This window comes from Pocillopora verrucosa, chromosome 5, assembly GCF_036669915.1.
Source record: "Pocillopora verrucosa isolate sample1 chromosome 5, ASM3666991v2, whole genome shotgun sequence".
NCBI classification, from domain to species: domain Eukaryota; kingdom Metazoa; phylum Cnidaria; class Anthozoa; order Scleractinia; family Pocilloporidae; genus Pocillopora; species Pocillopora verrucosa.
In genome coordinates, this window is record NC_089316.1 from 6,099,701 (window position 1) to 6,117,224 (window position 17,524).

Here is a 17,524-nt window from a genome sequence, read left to right on the forward strand (position 1 = left end):
CGCAAGAATAAGCCACTTAACTCAGCGGAATCCTCGTGCAAATAGCAAACTGCATGTAAACAAATTCCCCCCAGTTAGAGGTGAACAGCAAGCTTTATCGCTAAGAGAGCAGAAATATTGTAACTTAGCGCAATAATTAAAAAAAAAATCGCATTTGTCGATCAGCGCGTAGCTTTCTTTTGCCTGGCCGCGTGTTGGAGTTCGGAACTAGACAGAAAGAACAAATTTGGCTTACCTCAGTGTTCCATGGGAAACCATTACACTTTGTGTGCTGCAGAGTGTTTGTGTGCATGTAGACTTTAACATATGATGATTTTAAATGATCTTTATTGAAAAGGGGCTTCCCCTCCACATTAGATCATGCATGATATATAGATAAGATGAACAAGATACAGTCATTCAACTTTGTTTGACGAGATTTGACCAATAGTATCTCACATAGTAATTCTATAATTTAGGTTGACAGACTGTTTTTCGTTTGTGTAATATAATTTTGTTGAGATGGAAACGAATCGAAGAAAATACTAGTACGTGCGACAAAATTTACTCGAAGGAGGAGGAGGAAGAAGTGTGGGTAGATCGATGTTCATCATGAGCTTGAGGGGATCGAAACCTTTGAGTCTTACAATGTGGGAGTTGCTTGAATTACTTGCGGTGAGGGGTGACCATATCAGTGAAGAACGTTCTGGTTAAACATTATAAGTGTTCATTAAAACATGACTAGAGAAAAAACTTATCGTCAAAATTGAGGGTGCAGTTATTTGGTTTGATTCATTTATCAGTGCCATCGAAGCGTGAGTTCTAAATTATTAGCATTTCGCCCGGCGAAAGGCAAGGAGACTCAAGTGGAAATAGGAGGTGCTCTACGTGACTTTTATTTTAAGTTATGCGCTGACCTTTTATCCTGGAATCCATACAGAATTCAGGCGTGATGTCAGCCCCATAATTTGGCCAGACAACGGAGGAAAAATTTCTAGATTGCCACTTCTAATTGACACCAACGTCCCTGAACATTCTAAATGACCTTCCACAATAACCTTGGATGTTCATTTATCAATCCATTTCATGTAAACGCCAAAAGAAGTTGAAGTAATTTTACAACGACTATTTTGGTACATGACTGATGGAATATATGAAATAAGGCTAAACCAACTGTAATTCAACTCCTTGTTATCCGTTTATTGCCAGAAATTGCTTTATTTGCAAGTAAGGGTCGCATCATCAGTTTGTCGTTGAATATGATAATGTCCTATTAATTGCTAATCTTTCAGTCCTTGTATAGTCGTTCTAAACTGAGAAAAAATCTTGAATTAATTAGAGCCAAGGCATTATTCGTACTTACAAAAGAATCAACACCTAAGATGACCATTCTAGGTAGCAAGAATCATCAATTATTTACTTTCAGACCCTTTCAGACTAGTTTAAGCTATCGAAACAGCTTAGTACGCTTTTTGTTGGAGTGTGACCGGAAGTAATAAAGTAAGTATTTCGGTTGATTAGGTTCACTCAATTAACTTGACTTTCGCACTGAAGCTTAAACCCGGCTGAAGCACTCCTCACACGACGGTTTGAATCTGAGATATTACCAAGAGAAACCTAAAAGCTACATATAACAGCAGTAAACATCTATCTTTTTACTCTTAATTTTGGATATTCAGGATCGCTCGACCGTGGAGATAGAAGACGTGAACGAACAAATCATGCATTACAACTCCATAGCGGATTAAATGTGAACCTCAAAAATTGAGGTTGTTAAGTATTCATATATTCAGGCTATTGTTCTTTCTCATTACTTATTCATTCCGATGAGTTTGCCGACATGCCGGCATGCTTCCGAAGATCGTGAAGAGCGCAACTTCTCTGATGTAGGTGAGATATTTTTCTTTTGTTGACAGATGAAATAAACTCTCCCGGGAATCTGCTTGATTGATGTCTAATAATTGCTACGCATTCCGGTGTGTTGGGCAACATGTCAAGACATCAACCTCGGATCAAACCCAAGCACTTATCAGCTTACATGTCTTTTCAAGCCAACACTTAACTCCATCGCGACAATAAACAACACGGTCAGATCACAACAAGTTCATTCGAACAAGACGAAAGTTGTGAAAGAATGAACCGCCAGCGCGCGAACACGAGCACTATTTATGACACGCAATATTTACATATTAAAGAAGTAGTTTAATTCAAGTGCACTCATTCGGATCAAAACAAAACGATCGGCGCTCGAAATGATAAACTATTTTCGCTTTTGCTCTTCGAAGTGATTACAACAACTCGTCCAAGATCCATTTTTAAATCTTTTGCGACGCTCTTTAATCCTAAAAACATATTAAGGCATATTATAAAAATACACCGTGAATAGAAAATAAATCATTCAAATGATTGCAGTTTATCGATCTCGAGTTCATTCATCTCAAGACAATGTAAACAAAAGGATACAAGATCACAAGTCTGTTCGCGCAAGGTAGCTTAATTACACTATTGTCCAAGTCTTTTGAAGTACCTTCCGCTGTTCCTTTGGTCTTCTTCCAAAATATCTCACCTTTTTCGAAACGAATAAAACCGAAATCATTCGACACGTTTTCGGCAGCCACCGAAAGCAATGCCCAAAGGAATAAACCGAGCCTTCGAGGTAAAAAATCCAGCGGTGTCACCCATTTCAGTAAATCACAAATAATCCGGGCTGGAGTTGTAATGTGCGAGTACAAAATTTATGGCCTTCATAGAAGAGTAGCGAACACCGGTTATCAAGACATTTAAATCTATCTGTCTTAAAGAAACTACGGAATATACATATAAGATCAGTTTCGTTGGTCTTCGTTAGGACGAGATAAGGGCTGGCGTGACATAGACTGAGAGTCACAAATACAGCAGGACTCAAGTTTAAATCTTTTTTTTTTAAATCGCCCTTCAGTGACCAAAAATCATTAAAAAATATATAAATTATAAGAAATTTACAAGGAGAGTTGTGTTGCGAGAGAATTGATATAACGTCCACAACGTATGTAAATGATTGTGCTGAATCAGCGAAAAAATTGTAATGTTCGTTTTTTTTCATCACATTTTACAATTATCTACTCTAAATGGATATCTTCGTGTGATGTTTGCAAGCCTTAGATTGGTTTTTGCAATAGAACTGGTTAGCACTCGTATTTTTTCCTCAGTAAAAGCATTTTTCTCACACAAATGTTAGGACATATCTTTCTTGCAACGCGAGCTAAATTCAAATTTTGTCAAGATATTGCAAAAATTAGAAAATAATCGAGTTGTATCGGTATAATGATAATAAATGGTTAAAAGTTGCACTTACTTGCCACACCTGTGTTAGACTGTACCTTGGTAAGGCTCTATTCGCAAGTTTTATCTTCGGCTTCCAGAGCTTAACATCTAGCTGAAGTGTTGATTGCAAAGGCATCTGTCACTGCGCAACAAGATTTTAACCCTGTGACTTGATCACGTGCTTAAACTTAGGGTATTTCCCGCTTATGATACAAACTGACATAAAGGCAAAAAGAAAGAAAAGAAAAGTGGGAATTAAAGATACAGGCAGTTATGCACGCTGAGAATTTTCCTCGTGCAACAATTTTTTTTCCGTTTAGCCTGTATTAATTGTCTCTAAAGAAGTTCTATCGCACGTTGTGGGCAAAAAAAAAATTGTATTTCGCTGACATTTGCTGACCGTGGTATTTCGATTTATTTTAGCAAGTTAGATCACAACTACAAAGTCATTACAATGAAAGATGGATGTTTTCATTGTTAAGTCACCATTAAATAAAGTAGACGTGTAGAATAATTTTTTGTGTGCATTTTGCTGACTTAAGGGTTTTGTCGGTGGACATGTTGTAAAATACGATGATCTCATATCAACGTCTACGTGCAGCCGTACCCTTACCCCTCAAGGGAAAACGGAATTTCACTTTGCGGGGGAGGGTACGGTTATACAGTTAGGTCATCTCAGTCGGCCCAATCCTCGGCTCGGCGAGTTCTAAGATGGCGTCCGTTATACATTATCCTAAATCTCGGAGAGATGAAAATGCGGTAAATGATTATCATGGCTCGAAGATTCACGATCCTTACGTTTGGTTGGAAGACCCAGACTCGGAGGAAACGAAAAGATTTATAGAACAGCAAAACGCTATTACGATGCCCTATTTATCATCTTGCGAGACGAGAGAAAATTTCAAGAACAGGTATAAATGCGGGCTTTGTTTTAGGACCAAGGTCACACAAGAAATCACTAGCCCACGTTTCCATTTGGTAGACTCAATCTCTTAAGAACATTAGCTCAAAAAGAGTTATCACCCCGGGAAAATTCAGCGGAGTTTTCGTGATTTTTCAGGTCCCGCATTTTTGCGTTCAGAATGACATGTGAAAACTATACGTATAGGAAATCGTATGAACGCGAGTGCGTTTCGTGATTTATGGGCACGAGTGATGTTTTGAAAGTTCTCAAAATTGCACTCGCCTACGGTTCGTGCAATTCGAGAACTTTCAAAACATCACGAGTGACCATAAATCACGAAATGCACGAGCAGGTTCATACGATTTTTTATTTATTAAATTCTCGACAAAATTACTCCAACATTTTATCGAGTTGTTCGTGCTCGTATTCTTCCATTTTTCGGTTTACTTTTCGTTGAGTCGCCCATGTTTGCCAGACATTTAACCAGGTCTGTGAAGCTTTCAACGTGTTTTTGTTTTTCGCATTTTCTTTAAGTTGCTCAACGATGTTTTGGTTTGACAAAGCAAACCGGCTGTCAGCCATTTTTTTATAATTTGGTGTTCAAATTTGGCGCTTCCCCGGTGTTTCCATGGAAACTTCTCCGTATTGCACTCTATAACCTCTATTGCACTCTATAACCTATTTATGCATTCATCATTGACCAATCAGAAACGCAATATTTTGTTGAGTATATAATAAGGGGATATATTGAATTGTTATAGTGTACCTTAATGGGTGTCAAATGATTTCCTTACGAAGTCTCTACTTATGTTTCTTTATTTATTTACTTTTATATATTTTTTGGCATGATTTTATTGATTTGACATGACATTGATTTGACATGACTTCCCCCAGCTCAGACGTTAAACGTTTGTGAAGGACTTAAAAAGGTTGTAAACAAGTCACCATTTCCACTGACAAATGTGATTAAAAAAAGATTTAAATTAAAAAAAAAACTGAAAAATAGATAAGGATGGCATAAAAAAAAAAAAAAGCGAATAAGAAACTGATAATAAAAATGCATATTTTGAGTGAACAAAACAAAATGTATGAAGTAATGTTATGTCAATAGGTTCCAGTAGTTCAGTTAATTTTAATGGTACTTCTTTATTTCAGGCTAACTGAGATGTGGGACTATCCAAAGTATGGTTGTCCAATTAAAAAAGGAGCAAAGTACTTTTACTTACATAACTCTGGTCTGCAAAATCAAAGGTGCAATATCTTAGAGGCAATGACCTTTGTTGCGTACGAAAATGCATAAAAAAAACACAAAAACCAGGCACTTTTCCTAGGAATTTATGCATTTCATGTTTGAATTGCTTGTTCAAGCACTGTTCAGAATGAAGAGAAAGGACAAGATCCCCATGAACTTTTCAAGTACATTTTACAGTTGAAAAATAAATTTTCTTGAAGCTTTCTTCTGACTCACAATTCAACATTCAAAGTCTGTTCTTTTTTCTTATAAGGGACAAAATTTACATGGATTGTGTATTGTGACTGATATATTGATATTTATCAGGCTAAATCAGTAACAGGGAGATGTGGTTTTAGATCAATTATATGCACATTAATATAGAATTTAAAGCTTTACTAGAGCAATATCCCTGTATCTCTTTATTAACTAAAAAACTAACTGCATCTTTCATGTAGATTCAGTGAGCGGTTCGACCCAAGGAAAGCAGTTGACTGTGTTGTATAATTGTTCAGGTTACATTAATCCCTTAATTAGGAACTGTTGTCTGTGCTAGCAACAAGTAGAACATGGGGTATTTTCAGAGTCAAGAGTAATAGAATTATAGATCTCTTCAAGCACTCCAGGACATTTGTATAAGGTGCATAACTGTTTCTCTTTCTTTCTTGATACTTGATTAATGATGATGTGTGATTTATATACATTGTAGTGTTTTGTATGTCCAAGACTCTTTGGAAAGTGAAGCACAAGTATTTCTTGACCCCAATAAACTGTCTGAAGATGGTACTGTGGCATTGGCTAAAAGATCTTTCTCTGATGACGGAGAGTTATTTGCTTATTCGTTGTCACATAAGGGATCAGATTGGGTCACCATAAAGGTACTCATCTGATAGTATGCTTGCACAAAGAGTTTATTTACCCTTTCACTCCCACAAGTGACCAGGACAGAATTTCTCCTTACAATATGAATACAATATCAAGCAGGCAAGTGATGAGAATAGAGAAGAATATCAATCCTGGGATTATTAGTTGATCCAATACCAAATTCTTTGAACTAACATCATAAGAATTGTATGGCAGATAGTAAGGAGAATTACTAATCAGATCTTGGGAGTGAAAGGGTTAACCAGCACTCTTGAGCTTGGTCTGTTTTGGTTGGCATAGCCAGTATAAATAAATTTTGGTGACCAAAAGTTGCCAATTTAATGATATGTCATTTACTTGTAATAAGGTGTATAATTCTCATTACTTTGTGTTTAACTAGTCTCAAGTCATAATAAGATAGTCATTTACATACTATCAATGCTTTACTGTTTTCGTTAAACTTCTTGGTGACTATGTCATGATGTGTGGTTCCCTCTGGGCAATTTCGGAAAAAAGTTGTTGTTGGAGCACATTTGATTTCCTCATAAGGAAAAGTAATGATAGCTGTGTAGAAATTGGAAACTCAAGCAAGGTCATTCATGAAGGTCTGATTTCCTTATGGAACTTTAGTCTTTCTAGCTCTAAAAGTTACTCCAGATGAATTTATTACAGACTAACATAATTAAACCAGCTCCCATTTGGTTTGTTAGCTCAGTTGATAGAGCACTGCACCAGTATCGCAGAGGTCATTGGTTCAAATCCTGCCCCTACAGGCCTCAATATTTTTAAAGTCTTGTGTTCACTGTCCTTCGTTAGTAGTGTTCATTACTACAAAGATTGCTGTCATATTCATTTCTTGAACCACTGTTCACATAATTATATGATTTTTATACATTTGCAATCATAGATGAAATTATGTTGATTAAAATTTAAATCTTGCTTGCTTTTCCTCTCCTAGTTTATGAAGGTAGATGGTCAAGAACAGTTGCCAGACACTTTAGAGAATGCAAAGTTTACAAGCATGGCTTGGACACATGATAACAAGGGATTATTTTACAATGTGAGAACTACATATAATTTCTTCATAATCAAATGGTTTTAAGGATGTTCAATAAGGTTTTTCCACAAGCTTTTGTGGGATCTTTTTTTTTTCCCTTATAACAGAAAATTCTGCCAAGGGTACTAAACTTTTGCTGGCTAACATGTTCTTTAAATTTGTTAAACACACTCTCTTGTGAAATGGGAAGACTCTTATCTATATGGCCAGAGTGCTGAACAAGACGAGAGCAATATGAGAAGACAAACTCATACCTAAGCCCATATTTTTGGGGTCAGGTAAATAAGTTCATGAGATTTTACATAGAATTTTGTTTCTGTTACCTTCCTCTCTCAATGAAGAGGGGATGGGGACACAAGGCTTCATCTCATGGACAACCACTGATCAGTGGGCTGATTAATGTACTAGTGGTTCAGAGAGATGAATTTCCTATTGTTGATGGTGATGATAGATGCTGATGGGACATGAAAATTTATTGTCATGTTTATTTATTTTATTGATACTTAAGTTTAGAAGGTTAGTTTAATTGGTTCTAATATATATGTATATAATTTTTAAATTTTAAGCGTTACCCAACTGGTGACAAAGCAGATGGAACAGAAACTGATCTAAACCTCAACCAAAAGGTTAGTGGTTATGTACTTAGAATACTGTGAAATTTTAAACCTCTTCCTATTTGAAGTTAAGAAAATAATGGTTAGGGTGCAGAATGCTTGCAACCATTGAGTTATTGATGCATGAGGGAGATTTATAGGCATGAAAGAAGGGTATGAGTCCTACAGGGTGTTGGCTAAGTGCGACTCTAGCTTTTTGAGTGCATCCATGACTCAATGGTTCCATTTCTTTTATAACATTGGGACTTTCAAACATCTTTTGTTTAACGTAGAAACAATGAGCAAACAAACTGATGTCATTATGCAACCCACAGGCAAATGGATCGAACGTATTAGCCAATCAAAGCATGTGCTTTTGTAAAGCCAATTGTTTTAAAACAGTGTAATCAGCTGTCACTCACCACATACAAGTTGAAAAACAATGACAAGCTGTAGGGGCTTTAATAAGAACTACAGCTACACTGTAAGAGGTCTATTCAGATGTTCAATTGTGAGTCTAATGCTTTCATGGAACATTAAGCAGGAAATATCAAGCAGTTGTACATCATTGTTCCCTTAAATTTTCGTAACATTGTTAAGTATAGTTTTATCTTTGTTTTACCAACAGCTCTATTACCATGTTCTTGGAACCAGCCAATCTGACGATGTTCTCTGTGCTGAATTTCCTGAGCATCCAAAGTGGTCTACGTAAGTTACTATGTTTACATAACAATAAATTCAGTAGATTTTGGAATTAGGAAAACTAAGCAACACAGAACAAAACAAACTAACGAAAAAAAAAAGGGTACAACTACAGCAAGAGAAACAAACTACCTTTGAGCTTACTTGGAGATCTTTTTGTCACAAAAAAATATCAGTTGTGTACCCTGTGCAAAGAACTGACTTTGCATATTTTGTTGTGAAGTGTGATGTATGACGGGCCATTGATACTGTGTTGCCAGAATCAAGAGCTAAGAGAATAAATCTCGCCACATTGAGCGTTTTTTTGAGCGACTATAAGTACGCGAACTGATCAAACTTCACATTTTTTGGGAAGGAGGAGCTGGGGGTGTGTTGTGTGCGGTAAGGGGGATGGGGGTTGGGGATTGTAAAATGTCACGTGTTTAGAGCCATAATTGTGCTGGATTTTTTCGAAATTTTAGGCTTAAACGGTGTAAATTTTAGCTCTTAAAAATAAACAATTCGCATGAGTAACGCGGAATTCTAAGATAATTAAAATTGAGGCGACTTGAATTTCACGAGGTTCTATAGCTAGGACACAAGAACACAGAGGAGCTATATAATTTCATAGCATCGTGCTTTGAATCTCAAGTTACGAAGCATGCCATTTCAACAAACAGGCTTATATGGACATTTAACGACATAATTATTATTCTATGATTGTCTTACAGAGGTGCAGGAGTTAGCGACTGTGGAAGATATTTGATTTTAACCCCTCATGAAGGCTCTGCCCCATTCAATAGACTCTTTTACTGCGATCTCAAATATCAAGAGGGTATTACAGGTGAAAATTTTATCATCTCTTTTTTGAAACATGTATATTTGACATTTTTGTCTGTAAAACAGGGCGGCTTTGCGTAAGGTTCCGGGAGAGTGATTTTTTTGAACCATAAAGTGTTATTACTCACATTTTCCTAAAGATGTACAATACTCGTCCATCTTTGGTAAACGCACAGCTTTCTTTTGATCCTCCGTCACTCAAACCGAGGGCCAGCGGTTTTGGTCCTAGAACGGAGCATCTCATAGGTCGTGTGACACGTTGCTGCTCGACCTATGACATATTTGACTGGTCACGCTTTTCACACGGACCTCGCTTACGTCACCCATCTGTCACTACGCACGAAATGCGTAATGGCAGATGGGTTCTTGACTTTTTGTCTGTAGTTATTATAACGTTCTTTAGCTTTTACCAGAAGAAACCATTCTAATAATTTATCCCTCTAACTCCTAGGATGCAACTGTCGATTCTCCCCCTCGAGAATTAGGCGTTAGATCAACCTTTTTCCTGATAAGTTTGGGCATTCTCGTTATCTGTTTGCCTGATAATGTTTGGATATTACAGAGAGAAGTTACATGTTAATCGGTAGTGGGAATTAAAGGATTGAGACGAATTCTACACCTTACATGGTATTTCTTTTTTTTTTATTTTTTTGTGTGTGGCAGGTTTGCTTCCTTTTGTGAAGGTTGTGGACAATTTTGATGCACAATATGAGGTGATTAGAAAGATAATTATTGACTGATAACGGTGAACGAGTTTTGAAATCCAGTTTGGAGCGACTTCTCTACGCAGAGGGAAGTTGCAGAGATCTCCATGTAGAGGCACTGGGGAATTTGACCTACGTGTGATCAAATCCTTCTTTCGCTTCGATCCTACATTTGTGTCTACAATCCGCAAGCCTTGTGCTATTTACCTCTTTAAATATTAATGTAGTTATCTGAAATTTGATAAAGGAAGATTTTTTCCTCATTATTTTTAACAATTATTTTTACTCTTTAGTACATTACCAACGAAGGAACACTGTTCACCTTCAAAACGAATTTCAAATCTCCTAGATACAAGTTGATTAACATAGACTTTTCAAAACCAGAAATGGTGAGTGTTATTCTTGTACATGTAATCGCATTTAAAACAAATCATAGGAAGGGTGTCTAATGGTTTTACAGTTTGCAAGGAAAGGAAACACATGATCATTGCCGTATCCTGAGAAAGGAGAATGTGGTAAACAGTATCGACACGAGAGTTGAAAATATCATCATGTGAAGGATTTTTTTTATGCTCTGATCTGGCTAAAAATTCTCATTACTTTTAGAGAAAGATGCGACTATTTAGCAGGCATTTCGGGCTCCAGAGGCAGAATAGCTTTTACTCTGTGCTGGTCGCCCAGTTGTGGTCCAAGTTGCTTTCAAGGCCTGTGTTTGGAAGGCTGTAAAATTTCTGTGAATTTGCATTAATCAAGGGAAAACAGGATAGTAAATTATGATTTTGAACGAAATTCCTACTTTCATACACCAATGATCGTTATCATTGTCATTGTTGGTATGAATATTATTATTACTATTATTATTTTGACGATCGTCATCATTATTTGCATATTTTGTTAAGGAAAACTGGACCACTTTGGTTGAAGAAGACGAGAACGACGTCTTAAAATGGGCTACCTGTGTCAAACAGAACTTTCTGGTACTCTGCTATCTTCATGACGTCAAGGTGGGCTATCTGTGTTTTGAACACTGCACGCGTTCTTGAAGCTTTTTAAGAGAGATATGCGGGCCTATCCTTTCTAAAAGAAAACTCGAAAAAAAAAAAAGAAACCAGCCTGAAACTTCATCTCCGCTGATTTGGTCTAGAAACTTAGGCTAGCACTTCAAAGTAAATATACAGTATGTTAGATAAAGATGTTAGTGTTAATTCTGTGGTGAATCTTGCCTACAGAGCATTCTTCGTCTTCACAAAATCACTGGAGAAAGACTCATGACCTTCCCACTCGATATCGGCAGCATTGTAGAGCACTTTGGAAAGCGGAAGGATTCAGAGGTAAGCAGTTCCAACACTGCAATAGTCACTTACTAATATGTATCATACATATTAGAATGATTAAAATAATTTCACGGATGAATGTTCCATCGATTTTAATAATTATTCATCGATTTCTATATTTTGTACTCAGTTGCATATTCTTACTTTAAGGCAGGTATAGATATACAGGATAAAAAAATTACCTGCAAGGGGACACTGTAACCTGCACGAAAACCTTTTACCCATTCACGGCGAAAAAAAAAGAAAAAAAAAAAGAAAAAAAGCTGATCATTTGTAAGTCTAAAGCTTAGGTGTTTATGTATTTAGTGCAAGCCAATACCTACATAATGCTTTCCTTGCGTTAATATTTGCTTACTTTTTCTTTCTTTCAGATTTTCTACAAGTTTACTTCGTTTCTGACTCCTGAGGTCATCTATCGTTGCGATTTGACGCAGGAAGATCCCCAACCCAAGGTTTGCATTTGAAAGTCAGCTCAATTCAGTCACGGTCCTCTGAAATGTTCTCGACCTCATGTCAGACCAGTAAAAGGTCTTAGGGTGTTTTGAAACACTGTATTTTCTTGGCAGGTTTTTCGTGAAACAAACGTGAAAGGGTTTGACTCAAGTCAGTACCAGACTGTCCAAGTGTTTTATCCAAGCAAAGATGGAACTAAGATCCCAATGTTCATTGTTCATAAGAAGGTGAGTGCTAGAACCAAACCCAACAGCCTCCTCACAGGTCAACCCTTTTACGTCCAATATCTCATTAGTAATTCTCCTTACTGTCTGCGATACAATTCTTATGATGTTGGTTCTGAGAATTTGATATTGAATCAACTAATAATCCCCTAACTGTAATTTTTATTTATTCTCGTTACTTGTTTGTTTACTATTGTATTAATTTGGTAAGGAGAAGGTCTGTCTTGGTCACTCATGAGAGTTAAAGGGTTAAACAGACGGCAGTGAGAGGTCTTGTAGGTGGTGGTTGACCATCCCTAACTAGCATTCTTTGAGACCCCTGTTATTGTAACTCAACTCCGCTGCCATAAGGATCGTGTGTTCAACCAGACCAGCGGATAAGTCAGGATGCAGTTGTCTTGTTCAACAAACGATCCTGATGGTTTTTGTTCTCATTATTGGCTTTCTCTCGCTAATCCCAAGTATATAGTCTGTCGTTGCTTTGTTCTTTTTCTTATTCTTTTTATATTCATGTAGTATGAATAACCATTAATTATCTTATTTCTTTTGTATTTTTATTATTTGACTTTTCAGGGTATCGAGTTAGATGGAAGCCATCCGCTGTACTTATTTGGTTATGGAGGGTTTAACATATCAGTCACGCCGTCCTTCAATGTGTCAAGGATCGTGTTTATGAGACATCTCGGAGGCATCATCGCCATACCAAACCTGAGAGGTGGAGGGTAAGTCATATAAACATTACCACACCCAACCTGAGGGGTGGAGGGTGAGTTATATGCTCATTGCCACGCCCAATCTGAAGGCTGGAGGATAAGTTACATGTACATTACCACGCCCAACCTAAGAGTTGGACGTCAAGTCACATGTACATTGCCCTATCTAAGGTGAGGGGTGGGGTAACATATGTTTGTTGTTATACCAAACTTGAGGGGATGAATGTAAATCACATACAATGCCATACTCATCCTCACAGATGGAGGGTGAGTCATGTACCTTGCCATGCGTAGGATAAACGCGGGGGGGGGGGGGGTGTGAAAGTTAGAGGTACACTGCTTCATCCAACCTCAGGGGTGAAGGTTGACTTAACACTACATTAATTACATTTTCCTGAAGTTAAGGTTATAATTGATTTTTTTTTCTTGGCAGTGAATATGGTGAAACTTGGCACCAAGCGGGCTGCTTTGGCAACAAACAGAATGTATTTGACGACTTTCAATACGCCGCCATTTACCTCACCCAACAGAAATACACATCGCCAGAAAAGTATGTTTATTGCTCTGCGCATTTACAAAAAACAAACGACGTGAACACTTTAAAACTTATAAAAGCTAAGTTTTTCGTTTGTCTCACGATGTAGTCACGTGTAATGTAGATCGAGACGTTTCGACTGCATACTGCTAGTCTTCTTCAGGCGATGAGGTCGACTGGTTATGTGTGATCTTATAAAGCATGATGCTCTGCTGTGATTAGTAAATGTAAATGGGTTTTTGTTGAGTGCGTGGTCGAAATTCCCAGAACAAAATTGAGTTTTGCTTTTGTTGTTTGTTATGTTTTGTTTGTTTGTCTGTTGTTGTTGTTGTCTTTTTTAATCAAGAAATTTTTTTTCGGAATTCTTTTCATATATTTATTCATTTCCTTATTCGCTTTTTCATTTGTTTATATTTCTAAAGAATAACCATCATTGGTGGATCCAATGGCGGCTTGTTGGTGGGCGCGTGCATAAATCAGAGACCAGAGTTGTTTGGTTGCGCTGTTTCACACGTTCCGTAAGTTATGAGTTATATGTAATACGTAAGTTATGAGTCATAATTTAAGCATGAACTAATTGAAATCCTTTCATCACTTGTCTCAGAGTTATGGACATGCTGAAGTTTCATAAATTTACCATCGGCCATGCATGGTAAGTGGTAATATGCTTTAATCACTTACATTGTTGCGTTTTTGTGGTTTTCTTGTGAGCATCTTTTTGTAGGATTTATGTTCTTAATCTGATCAGGTTCTAAACGCAGCTCTTAAAAGATTTCTTAAAGAAAAGTTTGTTTTGTTACCTTTTTATTGTTGATGTTGTTGTTGCTTTTTATTTTTCGTAAAGGACAACAGACTTTGGTTCACCCGATAAGGAGGAGGATTTCAAATGGCTTATCAAGTGGGTTGTTAATAATACTGTATTTCTTTGCCAGTGGAGGAGATACTCTAAAATTGTTCTTGGTGGTATTCAAGCTCTTTTTGTATAGAAATCAATAGTTACAGCTGGCCAACAATCTTCCCCCTCCCTACCTTCCGTAAAAAAATACTTAAACAACAACCTGATTGTCAATCCAAAAGAGAGTGCGTGACGCAGTCATGCGCAGTATGGTTATACGGTATGATCGTTTGTGACTCATAGAAAATGCTATAGTTGGTTACAGCAACTGATGTTTCGACGAACAAGTTCTGATTGGTTGATTTTTGCTGCATAACTGGCTATACTTCGCCTCCAAATCCTTTATTGCTGTTTGCGATGTGTCTAGTACCAAACCGTATTACAGTTTAATCGAAAAATTGAAAGAACCTTCTCGTTTTTCTTTAAGACATACCATTTTTTAGAAAGTTTAAATCTGGCTCAAAATGTCGCAAACCGAAGTAAATGTTTCTCGGTGTCTTATGTTACAAGTTAGTTGATTATTTTGGCCGGCCAGCTTCATTGCTGGAAAAAAATGAAGCAAAAGATCTGATCTGGTTCGCGACTGACGCCTTGACGTAGTGGAAATTACAGCATTAGGGAGTCTCAAGGACAATCTAATCCAAGGAAACAACGACGAGTGTCGTGAATTTAATTTCCATTTTTTATGCGTTGTGATATTTTTAGCGCTTTGTTAAATCCGTTAGTGACCACGCATGTTCGACCAGTATGGCTAAGTACTGGTCTCGTTCATTTTCGCGTTTTTGTGGACCTCGACATAGCCCTGATCCAATTTCCACGCTTGATCAATGATGAAGTGGTATGGTTTTATCTCAGATATTCTCCTCTTCATAACATCAAGATTCCCGAAAGTGGTGCCCAGTACCCTGCACTTCTACTGCTAACTGCTGACCATGATGATCGTGTAGTCCCCTTACATTCTCTAAAGTACATCGCCCAATTGCAACATTGTGTTGGTAGTTACGAGAAGCAGGTAATATTCATCATCAGAAAATGTCACCTCAGAAACGCAAATGACAAATGTTTTCAGAGCATTACAGTGTAAATAAACCGAATGACCGTACAATACTTGTAACAAAAAGACAAAAAAATATCGTTTTCTTGCAGACAAATCCTTTGCTGATCAGAATTGATACAAAAGCTGGTCATGGGTTTGGGAAACCCACAGCCAAGATTGTAAGTTGGCACATTCATCTCTGTTACTTTCGTAATTATCGCGTACTCAGTAGGTGGACTGACAAATGAATTAGTTAAAACCCGTACTCATTTAGATTTCTGTGGCGGGAACAGTGAGCACAGATGCGTAAGTTGAGAGGAAATGGATTAATCGCGTCAAAGAGGGTTATGAACACTTCAAAGCGGGGAAACTGCAGTGCATACTTTTCTTATGTAGGATTCTGTGAATTTCAAGTTCATTGTTTCGTCACTTAGCCCACTGTCCCGTTATATTTACCCTTGGCCTTTGACAAAAATGCAGAGGTAATAATTTTACCTTAAAACCTTTCTGCACCAACAATGGTAAGGTATCGGAAGGTTAGCGTAACCTGGCTTCGCTTCCGTACATGCGCACAGAGCAGGACCTTTTCAGGCCACAAAACGACTTCGATTCCTTTTTTGAGTGAGGCAGAATCCCTTTTTGTTATTGGTCATCTTTACAGGACATTAGGTGCCAGTCTTCCTTCACCTAACTAATGCATTTTTATTTTTCTTTCAGATTGAAGAATGTTCCGATGTATATGGTTTCATTTCACGAAATGTTAACCTAAAATGGCAAGACTGATATGTACAAGAAAACTGCAGAGCATTATGAAAACATGCTTAAATGAAGCAGTTGTATTCTTAGCTTGCAATAAATACCCTTTAAATGTTGCTGTCTTTTTTCGACCGGTGGAATCTGTACAAAAAAAAAAAAAAAACTCCCTGGTGCCTCAGGCCACCTCCTCTTTCTAGTTTGACTCTGTCAATCCCTTAATGATTTCATTTGGTTTCCTGGGCAAAAGAATTTTCTTACTATCGCCATGGTAATGGACCGAGTGGAGTTCGATTCGGTCAATAACCATACTTGGGGATGAACAAAATCGGACGACCACGAAGCTTTTCCCAAAGCACTTATGAAGTGATTGGAAACAATTTCCCGCTTGGTGTCCCGCGCACCATTGTCCTAGTTGTGTATATCTTGTATGTTGTATTCAGTTATGCGCTAGTTGTACATCCAGTTCTCCAATCCCTGGATAGTTCTAAACTGAAGGATGCAGTTTCCAAGTTTTATCCCTTCTTTTATCTGGATTGCGATGACAAGATTTTTAGCAGCGTTTCTCGCACTTCTGGTAGCAGTGTTAATTCCTCACTTCAAGCTTCTTACTGCGTTCGTGGGTGGTCTTGTTTTGTCCTTTCTCGAGTACAGGGGACCTTGTCTATTACATCTAAAACGAAAATGGCCAAGGTCATCGTTTCTTTAAATAGCTTTGGATGGAATGTTTGTGTTCTTAGGATTACTGGCCACCTTACTGTGGCGCCCTTTTCTCTGATGGAGCGTTGATAACTGAGATAAGACAATACACTGTTGAGGTGTAGCATGTATACAAGCCTAGTCTTAATTGTTTGCCACCTCTTCGAGGAAAATGGGGAATTTAGGAGAGGAAACAACTAATTCCTTTGACTAGTAAGGCAAATAACCTCTCGCTAATCCAGAACTTTGTCTGAGTCAAACGTGCAATAACGTGAAAAAATATATTTTCGTGATTCGTTAGACAACCACTTAGGAAGAGACACTTAAGCGTACGTCCTAACGTAATAAAATGCAGCGATAAAAGCTTCTGATCATGCATGATATCATTTACGATATTAACAATACAAGCAGATCGAAATCTGAAACTGGTGTATTCTCTACATAATTTTTACGAAAGAAATTTTACGTACTTATTCAAGTTTCGACTCGATTTCTTCCTTTTTCCAAGAGTCTACTCTTTAATATTGTTTTGAGAGAAATTCTGTAACCATGTGCACTAAACTACATAGCTGAGTCGTGAACCGCAAACTTTTATTTATGCGCTATTAGCCGTCGGTAATGCGTTCTGTTTAATTCAGATATTGTTCATGCACAAATGTGTGCTCGAGTTAAAAATTTTAATTTTTAAAAGACAGAAATCCGTTGATAGTAGAAGTAAAATTCACA

General features: G+C 37.4%; 1 protein-coding gene across 1 annotated transcript; it reads left to right on the forward strand.

Annotated features, from left to right (window-relative positions):
- The first annotated feature begins 3,991 nt into the window (after positions 1-3,991).
- Positions 3,992-16,209, forward strand: LOC131797122 (prolyl endopeptidase-like). The gene is made up of 21 exons (XM_066167515.1): positions 3,992-4,193; positions 5,342-5,437; positions 6,127-6,295; positions 7,240-7,341; positions 7,905-7,964; positions 8,560-8,639; positions 9,344-9,456; positions 10,116-10,165; positions 10,450-10,545; positions 11,056-11,160; positions 11,386-11,487; positions 11,862-11,942; positions 12,057-12,170; positions 12,741-12,889; positions 13,314-13,430; positions 13,838-13,933; positions 14,020-14,067; positions 14,260-14,313; positions 15,166-15,322; positions 15,457-15,525; positions 16,064-16,209. Exons 1-21 carry the CDS (start codon positions 3,994-3,996, stop codon positions 16,127-16,129), a joined length of 2,124 nt encoding a protein of 707 aa, XP_066023612.1. The 5' UTR covers positions 3,992-3,993; the 3' UTR covers positions 16,130-16,209.
- Positions 16,210-17,524: the final 1,315 nt, after the last annotated feature.

Excerpts from the sequence above, each read along its gene's own strand:
- LOC131797122 (XM_066167515.1), top strand. The coding sequence starts at position 3,994 with ATGGCGTCCGTTATACATTATCCTAAATCTCGGAGAGATGAAAATGCG. Across the intron at positions 10,546-11,055 it reads ACTTTTCAAAACCAGAAATG|GAAAACTGGACCACTTTGGT; the intron begins GTGAGTGTTATT and ends TATTTTGTTAAG. Across the intron at positions 15,323-15,456 it reads TTGGTAGTTACGAGAAGCAG|ACAAATCCTTTGCTGATCAG; the intron begins GTAATATTCATC and ends GTTTTCTTGCAG.